The sequence below is a fragment of the Culex quinquefasciatus genome, chromosome 2, assembly GCF_015732765.1.
Source record: "Culex quinquefasciatus strain JHB chromosome 2, VPISU_Cqui_1.0_pri_paternal, whole genome shotgun sequence".
In the NCBI taxonomy this organism is placed as follows: Eukaryota; Metazoa; Arthropoda; class Insecta; order Diptera; family Culicidae; genus Culex; species Culex quinquefasciatus.
Genome location: NC_051862.1, coordinates 77,387,087 through 77,406,762, shown reverse-complemented (window position 1 = coordinate 77,406,762; position 19,676 = coordinate 77,387,087). Strand labels below are relative to the sequence as shown.

Here is a 19,676-nt window from a genome sequence, read left to right as displayed (position 1 = left end):
GTAGAATTTGGATATCTCAGGTTTTTTACGCTCATACAAATGAACCCAAAATAAAACAAATTGACAATCATTATCGAAGTTTTCACTAATTTTACCTAATCATCACAAATGTGAACCCAACTTATCTCTTCATCATCCTTAACGTCAATCCAAAAGCCGAAACCGTTTAACATATCACTGACAAGTGCACAAATCGTGCCATAAATACATATCTGAGCAGTGTGCACATTGTGCTGCGGCAGTCGCGATGACACATTTTGGTTTCGCGAATAACTTAATTGCGATTGCATTCAAAGAGTCACTCCGAGAAGGAAGGCGTCCAAGTCACGGGACGGGACGTCGACGATGTCGACGGGCGACACTCCGCCGGCGGACACTTGAATTACGAGCTGGCGGCCGCGAAACATGTGTAGCCTGATTTATGCGTGTTTGAAATATTTTGAGCTTTGTGGAGGAAGGTACCTATGCATTTGATTGTGAGAATTAAGAGGGAAATTTGTTAAAAAATAAATCAAAAATGTTTCAATTTGATTAAAAATACAAATAATTTTTAAATTAGGGTGGTTCGAATCCGGGCTTTCACGCGGCTACCCCCTGAAATCAAAGATTGGCCCATCACTGAGCTAGGTTCCAAATTTGAGCTCATTCTAACCACGGGAACCCCTCCCTTTAAGCCCTTGAAGTTTGTCTGGGAATAATCGTCAAAATGCATGGAGAAAAGCAACTGTTTCAGTTTTTACCTGTGGAATGCGCAACTACTATCCCATTCTTACCATTTCTTGGAACTAAGAACTTCACTAACCCTCTACACCCCAAAATTTACTTTCGAAAATTTTGATTTTCCCGTGTTCAAGAGGTTATTTTGAGCAACTTTAGTTCTACGTAAAACTTCACTTCCCTTGCCTTTAGTTTTTCTTGCTTAATTTTTAGTATTTATATTTGTATTTATCTCGTTCAGTTTATGTTTGTTTCTGAAAGTATTTGGTTCAAACTACTACCTCCTATCATTACCATTTGTTTATTTAGTAATTTCTTTTTTTACAGCTACTTTTTCATTTTTTGAAAGATTTAAAAATCTTTTACTCTAGAATGAAACCATTTTCATTTAAATTGTTAAAAAATGCTCAAAGGCTACGTCGCGGAAAATACAAAAATAACTGCATACTTATTAGGATATATAATATAGAAAATATTAGTGAAAAACACAGCCAAAGTTGACCCCAGAAAAAAAAAAATTAAAACATTGGCAAAGTCACATAAAACGAGTCACACTTCCAACCCTGAAATTTACTCGAATTTTAAGAATTCTTCTTTCCAATGCTTTTTTAAATCTCGAAAATCGATTTTAGTTGAATGTTTAAATCAATTTTCAATTTCAATTTGGTTTTATTGGTGAATAATCAAGATAAAATAAGTTCTTTTGAGGCACATAACAGAGTTTATGCAATTCCGTCGTGAAACTACTTACTTTTCCTGTCATTCTTGAACGACGAAATAGCCTACTTTTCTGTACCAAAAATAAGAGAATCGAATAGCAACACTTTTCAAAATAAATGCTGAAAAGTTTTACTTTTCAGCACTCAAATGGGTGCTGAAAAGTTGAACTTTTCAGCACTTGTTTCGAAAAGTAACACTTTTCAACATTTTTTTGATTTAAACGATTTATTGACAAAATACATGAAAATTTTACATAAAACTTCACTCAGTGTGTGTTTTTTTGAAATTGCAAAAAATGTTGTATGGAACTCGTTGCAAAACTTGATTTTTTCAGCACTCTTCGTATTTATCCAACTTGGTGAACTAACTTGGCCTTGTTACGGCAGGTCCGAAACCGCGTCATCATCTCCCCTGCGAGAGCAAAGAACTCTGGCAGGGTAAAGAGATCTTCTCCGGTAACTTCTGCCGGCAGTGACCACGCTGGCGAACGAACGCCCCCATCCAGGAGGGAACGCTAAGTTGTCCGCGATTTTTTAAATCAAAGCTCGCCTAGAATCGAGGTTAGGTTTTAGAGGGTTAAATTTGGAAAGAACTGTCCCGAAGGCAGGATTTTTTGCTAAAAAGTTATTAGCTTCCGAATCTGAACATTTTTGCGCGGCCGTAATTTAGCTTTGTGATGAGTCAATTTCTGATTTTAGGGGGTAAGCCCGGATTTGGACCACCCTATTTTAAATCCATTGGAATTATTCATTGGTTGATAGTTCAATTACATTATAAATAATATTATTGAGGATACAACAAATAAAATCTGCAGACCTTTAGTCCACTACATCACAAATTTTCGAAATCAATTGAATGTTGAATTGAAATTAAAAATATACATACAATATGTTCAAGAATAACACAATAAAAGCCTTCAGAAAATTAAAAAAAAAGTTTGTTGGCAAATTTAGGTTACAAATTCCATCATCGCTAAGTAGAAATTCCGTTTTTTTATCAAGACTAACATTTTAAAAGGGCCAAATTTTTTTTTTTCGAAAAGATCGGAAAATTTCACGAATGTTTCATGTGTTAACATTGAAAATCGGACCATTATATGCTGAGATATCGACATTAGAAAATGGTGGGTTGTTTTGGTGAGACTTAGAAAACTTCAATTTTCGTGTTTCTTTTTCTTTAAGCCGCTGTATCTCAGCAACCAGAGGTCCAATCTTCAATGTCTCTTAGACAATTTTATAGCAAATTTTCTGAAATTAAAAAAAAAAAATAGAAATGGTCACTCATGGTCACTATTTTTAAAAATCGAAAAACTGCAAATATTTCGCCAAAATCAAACTTTCGGTGGCTATATCTTGAAAATGGAGCCCTTTATCAAAAAATATGTAAAGTACTTTTCGATTGCAAAATAAATTTTGCATTAAAAAATAATGTCAAATTTGTTTTTGCATGAAACTTCGATTTTTTCCAAAAATCACTATTTTTTCAAAAATTCATAACTCGGCGGCAGATTTTTTGACTAAGTTTCTCTATGGCTCAAAAGTTGCGGATTTTTGTCCCCTAAAACATATAAAAAAATTCTCGAAAACCAAAAAATACATATTTTGGGAAATTGAGTTTTAGTAAAAAAAAAGTTGATTAAAAAATCTGCATATTTTTTTCCCGTGTACCTATTTTTTTCTCAAAAGTCCTCAACAATACCTAAAACTTTGCCGAAGACACCAAATTAATCAGAAAATTCACTCAAAAGTTACAGTTGTTTGAATATTTACATACAATTTTTGTATGGACAGCAGCCAAAATTGTATGGAGACTTGTATGGGTGAACCAATGACGCAAAATAGCTTATTTGGTCATAGGGAAGGCCCCCACAAAGTTTGAGCCAAATAAAAAAATACAAATAAAATCAATTTCCGGTTTTGGTAGAGAATTGCTCTATTACTAATATCTGCTTATTATTTTTTTTAAATAAAAAGCAATTACGAAAATAACAAACTAAAGGTTGCTGTTTAAAGTTATTTGGAGAAGTAAAACAGACGTTGAAATAATTTGGGAAATTCGGGTTTTCACTTATAGATTTGTTGCATATGTTTAAATTGCATCCAAATAGTAGCATCATATCACATATTTTTGGCAAGTCGCACTACCATTTGCCATAGGACCACGCCATACTATTTGGCCACTAAGTATAAATGCGCTTGGTTTTATTTTTAGTTGTCCATTGCAAACACATGGCACCGCCAAACTGGCCGGTGACGACTGACTAGACTAGACCAGGACTCTTGGCGCGCTCGCCGGTGTACATTTCATACGAGTAGAACATTTGGCTCCACTTTGTAGAAATTTACCGAAATGATGGATCACAGCTCGCGCCAAAACGTATTCGCGGTGCTGTCGCGCGAAAAATGCCAAAGTTGAAGTTGGATACGTTGTTGCAATTTCGGGAATAGCGGAGAATTGTAACGAGCACAAATTATGACGACGGACACTTGATGGGTCCGGCTCGGTGATTTATGGTATTTGAATTTAATGTTTGATACAATGTAGCGATTAAAATTTGGTCTCGTTTACAGTCATTTGGGAGATATAGCTGATTAAAATAGGTCACTAAGCTTAAGATTACGTATCCACTAGTTTAGATCATTTCTATTACATTAAAAATACTTGTCAATGCTTTAGATGAAAAGAGCAATAAGAGCTTTGCTATAAAAAATAACAACAAAATTAATTGTGAAAAAGCGTTTGTAAATATTTTTAAACACTTCAAATTCTGTCGAAGAACCAGTCCAAATTCCAATTCAAAACAATTCGCAGGTGTCACATTTTAGGCGCTTGTTTTTTTGTGCCACTTTTTTTCCCTGACGGTAACCGGAAACCCGCAACACCGCCTCACTTCTCCCAACGCGCCGTTTGACGCTCGCCGTTTGAAGGAAGTATCGTCGATTTGAACACGTTGCCACAAATGACGAACCTCACTTTTTTCGCCCAACTTGCAACTTTCGGCGACGAGTTCTTGGAACAGCATTTTCCCACAGTCCTGGGCGGTGGGTCCTCCCGTCAGTGACCGACCGCGCGGCCGTATTTTGCCACCGTGGACACTTTCAGACCGTCATTCATACGCCACTGGGCTTTTTGCTTAAGTACAAGAATTTTGCAAACATTGGCATCGCCAAAGTAGCGCGTGAGAAACGCACTTTGGCTGGAATTTACGTGTGAACCTGCGCTTTTGTAATTTTAACTCTTCAATTTGATTTGTTTTTTTTTCAGGTGCTGCAACAGGCGGGCAATATCGAGCGGCTGGGCCGATTCCTGTGGTCATTGCCCCAGTGCGACAAGCTGCAGCTGAACGAGTCCGTGCTGAAGGCCAAAGCCGTCGTGGCGTTCCACCGGGGGAACTTCAAGGAGCTGTACCGGTTGCTGGAGCACCACTCGTACGCGCCGCACAACCACGCCAAGCTGCAGGCGCTGTGGCTGAAAGGTGAGTTCGAACTTAGAGCGATACAAATGTCAATTTTCTGCAATTTAAAATATTGTATGGAGCATGTCTGTAAAAATGTATGGAAATGTTGAAAAACAAAAAACCTTGGTTAGATCCTCAATGTTGAAAAAGAAACTTTTGGGAAATTTGCTGCTCTTTTGACATGATTAATAATTTTTTTTTTTTTAAGAGTCAATAAAGCTAATTTTGGATGTTTTGAAATGTTTGGCTTGGTTGTGAAATTTCTCAATAATTTTTATTTAACATAGCAGAAAATTTAACAAAAGATTGGGCACCCCTGATTCAACCCTCATTGTAATTATGCAAATGTTAGAATCGACCGGTATTTTTTTAAATGCGATAAAATGTTAGCCTCAAGTATGTATTACGATTTTTAGCGAAAAAATATAAAACACGATTGTTGACTTAAGTCCACAACCAAATCATCATCTTTGCACTTTTTTTAAGTCGGAATACCGGAATATTTTCCAAAACTAGAGAAAAATATAAAAAAATTATTTTCCAAAATATTCATACAACAATTTCATATCAATGTTTAAACTCAATACTTCCCTGGGCTTTGTCATAATGAGTATCCTAGGTTAGTTCTATCGTTATCGTCGGGACGATAACGATTATCTATCGTTATCGTTATTCCGATAATTCTATCGGCGATAATTTTATCGACAATAACTGACAATAACTTCTACTAAACATATTTCTAAAATTGACAAAACCCAACCAAGTCATGTTGAAGTTTCAAGCTTCCTCTTTGTAAATATTTTTTTTTGATAATATGGTAATTTACAAAGAATAAATTCTAAAAAAATCACAAATACTGTATTTTTGTGAAAGTACTCAAATTTTACAATTTGCAATTTGGGTATCAAACGATTAGAAATTTTGCATGCATTTTTAATGTTTTCAAAGTTTTTTTTTAATGAAACACTCAAATTTCTAGAAAAAACCGCGTTTTCCCGAAAATACTCAAATTTTTATAATTCTCAGTATGGGTATCAAACGTTTCCAAACTTATATTTTGCATATATTTTAACTGTTTTAAACTTTCTTGAATGAAATACTTAAATTTTCATAAAATACTGTATTTTCTCGAAAATACTCATTTTTTTAATATGGGTATTAAATGATTGAAAATTTTGCGTGTATTTTTACTGTTTTAAAGTTTTTTAAATGAAACACTCAATTTTTTACAAAAAACCGTATTTTCCCGAAAATACTCAATCAAACGTTTTGAATTTTTGCATATATTTTAACTGTTTTAAAGTTTCTTGAATGAAATACTTAAATTTTCACAAAAAACCGTATTTTTCCGAAAATACTCAAATTTTTATAATTCGCAGTATGGGTACCAAATGATATGAAATTTTGCATGCATTTTAACTGTTAAAGACTTTTTTAAATGAAATACTTAAATTTTTACAAAAAACCCATATTTTCTCGAAAATACTATTTTTTTTTTGATTCGCAATTTGGGTATCAAATGATTGAAAATTTGGGTGTATTTTAACTGTTAAAGAGTTTTTTGAATAAAATACTAAAATTTTCACAAAATACCGTATTTTCTCAAAAATAGTCAAATTTTCACAAAATACAGTATTTAATAATTTGCATTTTTTTATAATTTACAATATGGGTACCGTAAACTGGGGAGGTTTTTCAAATGCCCGTCAAATTAATATCCAAACATTTTTGAGAATTTTGAGTATGAAAGCATTAAGGGATAGCTTATTATCGAACATATATGCAAAAATATGACTGTTACATTGGATGTATCAAAATTAGTGGCCAAATCAAATTTCTATCAATGTCACCCCGGGCTATCAAAGTCACCCCAGTTTACGGTATCAAACGATTCGAAATTTTGCATGCATTTTTACTGTTTTAAAGTTTTTTGAATGCACAGAACACTCAGATTTTTACAAAAAATACAGTATTTTCCCGAAAATACTCAAATTTTTATAATTTGCAATATGGGTATCAAAGTATTCGAAATTTTGCATCCTTTTTAACTGTTTAAGAGTTTTTTAATGAAATACAAAAAATTTCATAAAATAAAGGTATTTTCTCGAAAATAGTCAAATTTTCATCAAACAATTTAAAATTTTGCATGCATTTTCACTGTTTTAGAGTTTTTTGAATGAAACCATTATCGTTATCGTTAGACGATAGTTTTATCGACGATAATTCTATCGATTAACAACCTGGGTCAGGAGTTTTCTTGGTCTATACAGCAGTTTCATATGAAACTTAAAGAAAAGAAAAAATAAAGTGCTTCGATTCGGCTCAAAAATTCAGTGGGGGTTCTTTGGCCGAAATAATTAGACCTGTATTTTTTTCGATTTTCACAAAAACCACTTTTTCAAAAAAAGTCATAGCTTCCATAGCTTCATTTTCACCGATTTAAGCTGTCCTGGACGCAAATGAAAGGTGATAAGTTTGGCTTTATTTAAGCACCGAAGAAACCTAGCCAAACATTTGAAAAAGTCATATGAGAACTTAAAATGCCGTTTTGACAGTGTCTGGACCTTTATATCTGAAAATAAGTTTAAGAGATTCCTCGAAACATTTTACGTAACATATCAAAAAATGTGCGAGGTTCATTAACAGGATTCCGAGATATGATTTTTTGAAAATTTAAACCGGGTTTTTCTACGCGCCGCGCGCTAAAACGGGAAAATGACGAAATCGGCAAAAAATCAACTTTTTTCACTAAAACTACGATAACTTTAAAATTTCAGCGATGACTCATAGATGTTTGGGCACCAAAAGTTGCATATATTATAATGGAAATTTTGATACCAAGTCAAAATTGCTAAAAAAAATTGAACTCAAAGCTACTTGTCGTTTAACCGAGTTTAGCTATCTTGGGCATAAATTTAAGGATATTATTTGGGCTTTTATGGAAAACATGGTTAACTTTTGGAAAGGTTGTATGAAACCATAAAAGTGCCTTTGGATAGTGTCTGGTTTCAAGAGCCTTTGCCTAAATGATAGTTGTTTTGTGTAAATAATAGGGTGGTTACGGATTTTGAAAAGTTCTCAGATCAAGTTCTGGTGTGGTTCCCCTTGTAGGGCATACCCAAAGAGACTCTCACGCCAAATTTCAGCTCATTTGGTTGAAAAATGGCTTGTCTCAAGCGGGTTCATGTTTACATGGAAATTACCATGGGAAATTTTGAATTTTCATTCATTCGCTCCTACAGGCCTGGGGAAAACATGTAGAAACTTCTAGGATGGCCAAAAATGAGCGGAATCGTCTGGAGAACAACTTTTCCTAAGAGACCAGGTCGATTCGTTCAACCCCCATCGAGCTCAACGGCAATACATTCGGGGTTTTCGGAACCAACCAGCCCAGAAAAGCATCAAATTTTCCTTAGCATACTATGAATGCTTGATGAAAACCGCGACGCCACGTGTCAAACAGCTACCACGTGATTGTAAAATTTGCACCATAACAGTTTTTTCTTATTTGGAGGTTCAGAATACAGCTGAATAGTATCCTGATCACCATGAATGATAATTCTATGATTCAAAAAGTAATAAAAAGTAATTTTTTATAGGCGATGCTAGTCCACGTCGTAGCTGTTTGACATGTGGCGTCGCGGTGTTCATCAAGCATTCATAGCATGCTAAGTAAAATTTGATGCTTTTCTGGGGAAAACCGTTGGTTTCGAAAACCCTGGATGTATTGCCGTTGAGCTCGATAGGGGTTGAACGACAAGCCATTTTTCAACCAAATGAGCTGAAATTTGGCGTGAGAGTTTCTATGGGTATGCCCTATAAGGGGAACCACATCAGAACTTGATCTGAGAACTTTTCAAAATCCGTACCCAACCTAGTAAATAAGCTTTATGATGTGACTAAAATTTAAAGTGATTTTTCTTTAATTGAACTTAACAAATCGTTAATAATACAAAACATAATTGAATAAATTTTTAATTTCAATTTTTTTGATACTCTCGAAATTCTCAACAAAACCATCATTGTTAAATTCTAGCCTCGACTGGTCCATCGCTTAAGTGTGTACTTCCTTTTGATCCACTGCAGACAGCATCTCTTCGGTTGACTTCGTTTGAATCCTTCTGTAAAAAACCAAAGAAATTCATTTTTAGACCTTTTATTCACTAACTGTATTGAAGACTTTCATGTACAAGAATCTGTAACCCCCCTTTGGAAGAATGAAGTCTTCCATACAGCAATTGAATATTCTATTTATGTCCATAAAAACACTTTGCCCATTGACTGGGAATATGAAGAAGTCCTGGAATACAATAAAACAAACTTTGTAGAAGCCAAACGTAAACTACTTGCAATTGACTGGCAAAATTTATTTAATAATGAAGGAAATGTCGACGAATTAGTAGGAAAATTCTATACGGAAATTAACACTATAACATCTGAAACCGTACCTACTAGAAGACGACGACGTAATAACACAGGCAATAAATACCCAGTGTGGTTCACTCCACAACTAAGAAATTTAAAAAATAGAAAACAAAAAGCCTACAAACTATACAGAAACAATACAAATGACACAAATCTTCTGAATTATCTGAATATTTCCGACCATTTTTTTTCGGCACTCAATTCTGCCAACGAAGAATATAATAGTAAAGTCGAATCTGAAGTCAAATCATGCCCGAAAAATTTCTTTAATTACGTAAAATCCAAATCCAAAAGTAGTAACTTCCCATCGCAAATGCAACTGGACGAAAATGTAGGCAGTAACTCAAAAGAAATTTGCAATCTTTTTTCAAAATTTTTCAAAGAAGTATACACCTCATTTTCCGAAGAAGACCGCGACCGCGACTACTTTTCATATATACCGGAATTTCCAACTGACGTCTCAGTCAATTCTTTGTCAGAAACGGAAATACGCCAGGCATTGAAGGACTTAGACTCATCAAAAGGACCAGGACCCGACGGAATAGCACCTGCATTCCTAAAGAACCTTGCAGAAGAATTGACATATCCACTGCATCATCTTTTCAACATGTCAATAAATACAGGAAAATTCCCACAAACATGGAAAAGTCTTTTTGGTGCCTATTTTCAAGTCAGGCCCAAAATCAGACATACGTAATTATCGCGGAATTGCCCTTTGTCTTGCATTCCAAAACTTTTCGAATCTATTATAAATGAAAAATCTTTCAGCAAGTAAAAACCGCATCACATGTAAACAGAACGGCTTTTTAAAGGCCGCTCTACTAGCACCAACCTTTTAGAATTTGTAAATTTTACACTGAATGCAATGCATAATCGCAATTTCGTAGAAGCAATTTACACAGACTTTAGTAAGGCATTTGACAGAATCGACATACCATTATTAATCTTCAAACTGCAGAAAATTGGAATTCAACCGAATCTTTTGGAATGGCTTAAGTCATATTTGACTAAGCGCGAACAAATTGTTCGCTTCCAAAATGTACTATCGGAATCAATTCACGTCACCTCTGGGGTTCCGCAAGGATCCCATCTAGGACCTCTTCTTTTCATCTTGTATGTAAACGACATTTCCTTCATTCTTAAAAAAATTAACGTACTAGTATATGCAGACGACATGAAATTGTATATGGAAATAGGAAATGCCAATGACAGTCATGTATTCCAAAACGAAATTAATCTTTTCTACACATGGTGTAGTAAAAGCCTACTCCAATTGAATGTAAAGAAATGTAATTCCATTGCCTTCAGCAGAAAACATGAAACACCAAACATAACAGTATTATTAGGAAACCAACCAGTAGAAAAATGCAAAGTAGTACGTGATCTAGGTGTCATCCTAGACTCACAACTAACTTTGTAGAACACTATAACACAATAATAAACAAGGCAAAAGTACATTAGGCTTTATAAAGCGCTTTGCATTCAACTTCCAGGACCCGTATACTATTAAATTACTCTATATAACGTATGTCAGGCCACTCTTGGAATACTGTAGTATCGTCTGGAATCCATACTATGCCGTACACCAAGCACGTATTGAATCTGTCCAAAAACAATTCTTACTGTACGCACTACGTAAACTTAACTGGACTGCATTTCCTCTCCCATCGTATGAAGCACGCTGCATGCTCATAAACATACAATCATTACAAGAACGTCGTAAATTTGCCATGCTCTCTTTCATCAACGACATTATTTCTCAACGCATACAGTCAGCAGCATTATTTTCAGTAATACGCAATAGTATTCATGAACCAAGCCGTACTCTTAGAAATTCACCACTTTTAGAATAACTGCATACACGACAAATTATTTAAAAATTCGCCATTAAACCAAATGATGCGCTTTTATAATGAAAATTCACAGTACATACATTTCGACATGTCTAAACCGGAACTACGAAAAAATCTGTACAATAGAAATAATATCTAGTATGTAAGAAAATTGTAAGTAGTCTACATAAGCTTGACGAATAAACAATAAATCTTCTTAGCGTCCCAGACCACAAAAAAAAAAAAAAAAGTGTGGTTGTAAAGCAAAATTCAAACAAAACCAACGCCAGATGATTTCTCAGATGCTGCCTTGTTTGCTTAATAAATATCCCTTTTTCGAAGATCCGCCACCACTTCTGGCGGACTGCATCGTTTAAAGGACATGTGCTCACCGCCCGCAAACGAAAGGAGAGGAAAAGAAGTGGCCAAGATGCCAAAAATGCTGGAAGTGGTTCAACTTCCGCACCGTCCTCCACATAAGGTTTTCATTTGATTAATTTTATGCATATCATCCTCGGCTTCCCTCAAACATCCTCCCTCCGTCTGTCCTGTCAAGTGTTGTTTATTTTTCCACACATCCCGTACAAAAAAAACTCGAGGGAATGATGCGTTAATAATCTTGATTCAATTACCTCCCTCTCGTCGAGTTGCACCACCGTCCAAGTGGTTTTCAAAATCTACACCACTCAACATGGGCTTTAATCCCCTCTCCTGCTGACGGCCGATTATGAGCCCTCGATTCCTGACTCCACCGGCGGGCGGTGAGGTGGCTTCCTTACTTACCCGACGAGGCTTCGAGACTGCCGGTAGACATGACTGGGGTCGTTCTAATGTTACGTCACGTTTTTTCTTAAATTAATACTTTCTTTTTAAAGACTCTATAAACTGAAATAAAACTATCGAATCAATTAAAATTTTAACACAAAACACTTTTTTACATGTTGCGTCACATATGAACGATCCCTTTCCATCTCTTCCTTGACTTGACCACATCGGCTTTTCGGAGACTTATGCGTCTGATTTTTTTTTTTTTGAGTTTAGTTCAGGAATGCAACTTGCTACATGGTATTGGAAGGGGTTTCGAAGACATTTCCTCCTTAAGAAAAAAAAAATAAGCTAAGAACATGTTGGATCGGATCACTCCGTGAGCTGCTGCCACCGTTTTTTAAAGAAGGTTTTTTTTCGGGATTTTCGCGATGGACGTCATCGTCAAGTATGGGGTTTCAAAGCGGGTTTTCGGACTGATATCCAGGGGCTTCCGCAGCAGGTTTCTACAATGTTGAACGATGCAGCCATACAATGTTTGCGGGAAAGAGTTGAGCTAGTTGATGGTTGACTGGCTGTTCCGTGTGTTGAGATTTTCCGGTGGAAACTAATTTCTAAAATCAAAATGTTTAAGCAATGCGGCTTACCGAGACTAACTAAGTTTCAATGTTTGATAAGACTCAACAAGCACCCAAACAAGAGTCACATCTCTACACACGAAACCAACAAGACAAGCAGTTGAGGAACTTGGATTTCTTCCTGGTCGCCTCGAATGACGGATGATATCTGGTCGGTCTGATCTCAACCGAGAGAGAAAGAGAGGTATAAAACCCGGCAAGAAATCAAACCCAAAGACGAAAAACCACCAAACTCTGTCATTCGAGACCGGCCGACCGCCGCTGTTTTGCGTTTGTTGAACGAAATCAAATTAAAATCAAACCGGAGAATCGGGCTTCCCGCACTCTCACTCCTCCCATCACGAGTGATGTTGGAAGTGTCATCGAAGACGGTGAGACAGGAGTAATTATATTTTTTTGTCTATAAAAGTTATGGTGTTTTAAGCATTTTATTTCATTTCGATTTCTTTTCTCTACGCCTGTTCGCGCATTGTATGTTTTTTTTTCTGTCGGAGCTGAGGTGACATTTAAATCAGGGATGAATTCGTTTTTGAATCTTTTTTAGACATTATTGATACAGCCCAGACTCGATTATCCGAAGCCTCAATTATCCGAAGTTTCGATTAACTGAAGGTTTATATGGGACTTCGTATAATCGAGTCATGAACCAAAACAAATTTTCATATTTTTTATTTTCTTACCTTATTGTCAAATTAGAGTTCCCCTATTTTAGTCAGAGATTGGAATTTCGTCGATGTCGTGCTAACTTGTCACACGTGTCAAATCAAGTCAATAAAAACCGGGAAAACTCCGTGGATTTTTGTCACATTTCATGCCGTGTGGTTCAATCGGACCGCGCACTTGACTCACAGTCCAGAGGTTGCTGGTTCGAATCCCGCGGCGGGCGCTCTAAAATGCTATGTATAGGAAGAGCCCAGGGCGGCGATGTCCTTGTAGTTAAAAGGAAGACACTAGTGGTTGGTACTAGCAATGGTGGCCGACAGCTATAAAGTCAACTTCGTTTTCATATGTGAGAAGTTTCAATCGTGTTGTGCAACCTTGAAACAGCCTCAAAAGTGATGTAAGTGCGACAAATGGCCAAAGGGATTTCAGGTCAGAACGCGTTTGACACAGGTACGAGCTCGACTATCGTAAACAATTGTAATTATAGCTCGGGACTCCGGCAATCAATTTCAAACAAACTTCGGGACAATGTACAGAATGGTCGACCAAACAAAACGTGCCGGTTATTGTTTACATTGCGTGCTTTTGTTTATGTGTATTCAATGTCAAACATTAAAACGCGTTGTTCTCGGAAAGTCAAAAAGCGACGTACGACAAGTTAGCACAACGGCGTCGATTTGAGTTATGGATTGCCTTTTAATCAAAACGTTACTTAATCCACCTGTAGGTGTGTACTATCTTGTTACACGTCCTATCTTTTTACAACAGACTTGTCACAAAATTGCACACTAGCGATAAAATTTAGTCAATTCAGGGTTATCAGATCTTCGATGTTTTAGGCTCATTTAAAAGGTCTTTCAATCTAACTTACGATCTTTGCATGATGATCCCGGACATCATTTTCAACAAAATATCTGAGATGTGGTCTCTAAAAAGTGTTTAAATAACACTTAGGCCGATGCAAATATTTTTAAAAGTTTTTGTCCCTCGGCTCTGGCCGGCCATAGTTTCAACATTTGCATGGAAAAAGTGTTTTAAAATGTATTTTACACTAGTTCAGATGTTTTGCAATAAAAGTTTTCAAAAAATGTAAAATTTGACGAAAACAAAAATTTTAGCGAAAAAAAAAACTTTAGCGATAGTAAACATCGAAAATTTTCAAAAATTCAAAAGATTTTTAAATCAACCCAAACATGCTAAAAAAGATTCTATACGCAGGGGAATTCATTTTAAATTGATTTTAACTAATTGCACTTAAATTTTCAAAAGAATATTGAAGTTTTTTGAATAAATATTTTTTTGCCCCCTGATTTTTCGGGCCAACTTTAAATAAAATTTGTACCAGCCTTAGTTGCTAATTACTTTTGATAGGTTTGTCAGATCTTTGATCTTTTAGGCTCATTGGAAAGGTCTTTCGAATACCTTTCTAAAAATGCATAATATGACCACCCTTTTACAACCTTCCGGACTTTAGTTAAAATCGTTTTTTAAGCACAACTTTTGAAGTACTTTTCTAAACTTTAAAATATTAACTAGGGTCTTATGGGACCCCAAGACGGATCAAATGAAGTCAAAATGGTTCAAATCGGTTCAGCCAATCCAGAGATAATCGAGTGCTTATTTTTCGGTACACGGACTCACGTCCAGACACACGCACAGACATTTGTTCAGAATTAGATTCTGAGTCGATAGGTATACGTTAAAAGGAGTCTACGAGGTTGAATTAAGAAGTTCATTTTTCGAGTGATTTTATAGCCTTTCCTCAGTAAGGTTAGGAAAACAAAACAAGACATAAAAAAACATTTTTTCGTGATTTGATTATCCGAAGTGTAATTTTTCCGAGGCCAGATTTTTTTTCGGATAATCGAATTTGGACTGTATTTAGAGTAATTCTGCATGTTAGCATTCATGTAAAAAATAAGAATCTAAATTTTTTGTATATTTGGGTTTTTTTAGTATTTGGCTTTTAAATCTAATCTTATCTAATCTAACACTAGCGCAGCCAGTCTTTCGAGGGTATCCTGGAGAATGAATTAGGTTGATTGACGTCTAGCATCTTCTTGTCATTATCAACATTTGCAGTGCGTCATTGCATTAAAATGCATTGAAACATCACAAACGAAGCGGCCAGGCCAACTTCGTAAAGTTATCCGCAAAGATGATTCGTTGAATTAGATTGAGTTTGAACACGAATATTCAAACAACAATACAGTCCTAAATCTACAGGGGAGGAAGAAACGGGGTGATCCTCCGCTCACGTTCCTGTTTTTAGGAAATAAATCGTTGGAAGCCACCATGCTAAGAAGTTTTGGTGCTCCGGGACCCTCGGGGATGGGACAATGTATTTCCACAAATGCCTTGGATTCTATTTGCCGTGGTTATAGCGCCACAACTCGCTCACCTTCAAATTTGGCTTCTAAAGCCAAAAATAAAAAAAATCTCATAGAAATAGCGTGTATTTTTTATTTCAGCTCATCAAATTTCCAACAATTTTGTCTTTGACCACTTTTTGATACAATGCTACGGTTTTGAGATGCAGCAATATTTAAATTGATAAATACAAAATTGTTAAAATAATTGTCAAGTGCATCTGCCTCCATAAACACAAAAATGGGTTACATGAGACATGAGTGCTAATATGAAAAATTCGTGTAACGACTTATGAGGACTAATCTTCACCCCTGAAACCAGCACTACGGCTCAGACAAGATTCCAAAGACACGGGGCAACCCGTGGAGATTTCAACTCGAATGTCACCCTCACGAATAATTACTACTGCCGGGGTGGCCAAACGTATCACTCTCACTCCAGATCGGTATTGATAAGGCCGTGGGTCCCCCGAAAAATATCCACAATATCAACCACTGACGAGAGAGAAGTAGGCGGAGAAGAGGGGAGACATCTCACGACAATAATCATGAGATGATGATCTTCTTTTCTCGTTCTCTTTCACTCCTCTCATCGTCGTCATAGAATTGTTCTGCGCGGTTTGTGACACCATCAGGGACCTTTGAGGGAATTCGTCATATTCTCTTGACGCAATTGTCACTCCCTACAAAGTTGACACATTCTTTATGCCCTGATTGGATAATGTAGAATATTTATAGTGCTCCAACGTTTCGACTGCCTTTGTGGCATTCTTCAGGCCAGGTATTCATCTATTTTGTGGAATAGTGACAGTAAGACAGCAGAGCACTCTATCAACAAGGTGTCTCTCGGATGGTGGCCTCGCAATGGGTGACAACAACAAATCCACAGACACGCTGGCCATTCCGATGGTCTCTCGATGAGCATGCTGCTGCTGCCTCCTGTTGGTGGTCAATCCCCTGAGGGGCCGTGGTGGTGGTGGCGGAGCACGTTGCACAGGGTATCAGATATCAATTTCATTTTATTATTCGTTTTGATAAACGTGCTGGGACGAGTTGGAACTGCTGTTGGATGTTGTGAACAACGGAACGAACCGTACGATTGTTGCTGGTGTTGTTATTGCTGTTGTTTTAGGTGGTCCATCAGCGTTCATGGAATCTGGTGGTGGTCGTGTAATGTGTGTGTGTAACCACAGCGCGCAAGATCAGCTGAAAATGTGTGTAGAGTAGACGCGTTGTGTGGTGCCCGGATCAGATTCGGTTTTATGGCCACTGCCACGGTCTGTTGACAGCGGAATGGCCGCGCGCCCGGGCTCTACCCGGGTCAACCCCTGCTCCTCCTGATCAAATGTGGAACGTGCGTTTTGGCTGCGTCTGGGCGAACATTTTCAGGAATGTGTATGATCAAAAGTGCGATTAATGTAACAGCGTGTTTTTTTTAGCTGGTAAGGTATTTCCGTGGCATCCTATCGCGTAATTAGTCAACTGATTAAGTTACGAAGCCTAAACACAGCTTCCAAAATAGAGCAAAATTTTGATTTTAAACTAAGTCGTGAGATTTTTTACTGGTAAAAAGATTTCGTATAGCTGTATCACCTTTATGAGAACATATTTTCTGAATTCAGCCTTTTGTTTGGATCATTGGAAATATGAAAAAGAGATCAGAGAATTTCATGAAAGCTTTTTAGACATTGCCAATAAGATAAATAGTTCCCAAGATACAATCAATATGAAAAAATAGGAATACATGGGTAACACATAAATTACTCCCGCGTATTATTTCAGCTAAAAACTGTTTTATAAAAATTTCGTGTTTCAATTTTTTTTCAGAGAGATAAAGTTCCAGGCATGGAAAAATAAAATCATTATTTATAAGTTTGAAAACAACCTAGCACTTTATCTTACTTTGTTGAAATTTGTATCTTTTTTGCTTTATTTTGCCATACTTGAGTAAATAAAAAGAAACACAATCCAGACTCGCCAAAGCCTAAATTATCTGAATATTCTCAAAGAGCTCGAAAAAGTCATCCTTAGTAGTAGCGAAGTACAATACAATTTCATTCGGATAATCTGATGTATTGTTTTGGGTCGTTTAGCCCATTTTGTCCCCAACAATGATGAAGCAGTAGTTTATTCCACAAGTTGCAAAAAGAAGTTTGAGTCGTCCATTTATCCAACGAGGTTAACAGAGCTGGATAAATGCAACGAGTGCTGAAAAAAACCTAGTGTTTTTATTTGAAAATCCGAAAAGGGACAATCCATGAACCACGTTAACACTTTTTCAAATTCTATTAGTTTATTATCAGATACATAACAACATACATTGTGGAGTTTTTTTTGTGAAAAGGTCCAATAAACCACATTTTCAGTTATTCCTTTTTGGGTGTTTAGCCTTCCTCACCTTACCGAGGAAAGGCTATAAAATCACTCGAAAAATTAACTTTTTAATTAGACCTCCTAGACCTACCGTCATTTATACTCAGAATCACCAGCTGAGCAAATGGCTGTGTGTTTGGCTGTATGTAGACATGTGTAACGAATCAATGTCACTGGAATAACTCGTCACTGACTGAGCCGATGATGACCGTATTGGCTTCATTCGATTCGTCTTGCGGTCCATAAGTCCCTATTGAAATTTATAAGATTTAGTAAAGCACATCAAAAGTTATGCTTAAAAAATGCAAAAAGGGTGGTTTTTGCATGAAAACCTGTCATATTATATATTTTTAGAAAGGTTCTGATATGACCTTTCTTGTGGATTAAGAATTTTCAAGATCTGACTTACCTATCAAAACTTACAAACAGTTTAAAAAAGTGGTATGAATTTACATAACCTGGTCTGATCGCCACGAAAAAGCCGTTTAGAGGGATGCCATTTTCCTCAAAGGCGGTGTCTGTATAATCTTGACAAAAAGTCTGTAGGTAGGCAGTTTTTTTTTACTCATCACTTATTTTTATCAGGACCTCTTAGGTGCTGTGATCACGTTAGCGGAGATCCATAAACAATGTGGACACTTTTGGGGGGTTGGAATTACTCCATAAATGAGAGGAAGGCACCAACCACCTAAAGGTGGATTAAGTAAAGTTTTTTAATATCCCTAACTAGAGTAGAGGGTGACGATTCTCGAGATTTCCAATTCCCCGGGAATCGAGAGTTGAATTTGGCCATTTCCCGGGAATTCTCGGGATCTGGGATTATTTTTTTACTATGCCAATAGTGCCAAAAATTTAAAATGAAAAGAAATAAATTTGTTTCTTTTCAATGAACTCAGTTACAATATATTCATATTATTCTATGAAACGTTAATTTAAGTAGCCGCATTGTTCTAAGGGACTGTAGAAAACCTTTTGATTTTTTTCTGAATCGGCAAATAAAAAATAATTTATTGAGCTTTTTTAGATTCAAAATTGCAGTTTAAAATATTTACGAATCTTGATTCGCACTAAGCAAATTTTTCAAAAGTTGCACGAACTTGATATTAGGTTTCAGTAAAAAAAATACTAATATAGCTTGTACATAATTTCCCAGTATAGGGAATTTTGCAATATGTTAAGAATGGCTCAAAGTAACAAATTATTGTGGATTTAGCTGGTAGCTGGATTTTCTGCCATCTTCTCGCGGTTATTGGAAACGGTCGTGGATAGACCTAGGGGTTCCCAATTGGAGTGAAAAAGATCAATTTTTAAATAAATTATGGATTAAAATTTTGGTTTTTAATCACCTTTCCGACATCAGGAATAATTATTTGAACATGCTCGCAATTTTTTTTTTTTCAGTAGGAAAATATATTTTTTTTTTTGAAAAAAACTTTCATTTTCGATCACATGATCACCCCTTATTATGGTTCGATGCCGCCATCATGCGACCGCGTGCTCCGTTTGTTTGTCAACAAAGCTGCAGCTGGATGGTGAGACGAAGTGAGGGGAGGAGAGGTTTTGACATTTTTTTTATCTGCTCGCCGCCTATTTCGTCGGTTGTTGGGCCGAGTACTGATCGTACAATAATATTTTTTTGTAATTTTTAAGGTCAACTGTAAATATCCATTGAAGAAATATTTACAACTATCAGGGAAACTCAAATGTTCAAAAAAAA

General features: G+C 36.3%; 1 protein-coding gene across 1 annotated transcript in view; it reads left to right on the top strand.

Moving 5' to 3' along the window:
* Nucleotides 1-19,676, top strand: part of LOC6042464 (homeobox protein six1b) — a 61,201-nt gene that overhangs the window by 11,424 nt on the left and 30,101 nt on the right. The window contains exon 2 of the mRNA XM_038256709.1: nucleotides 4,702-4,912. Coding sequence (XP_038112637.1) covers nucleotides 4,702-4,912 — 211 coding nt within the window. The remainder of the gene's footprint in view (nucleotides 1-4,701; nucleotides 4,913-19,676) is intronic.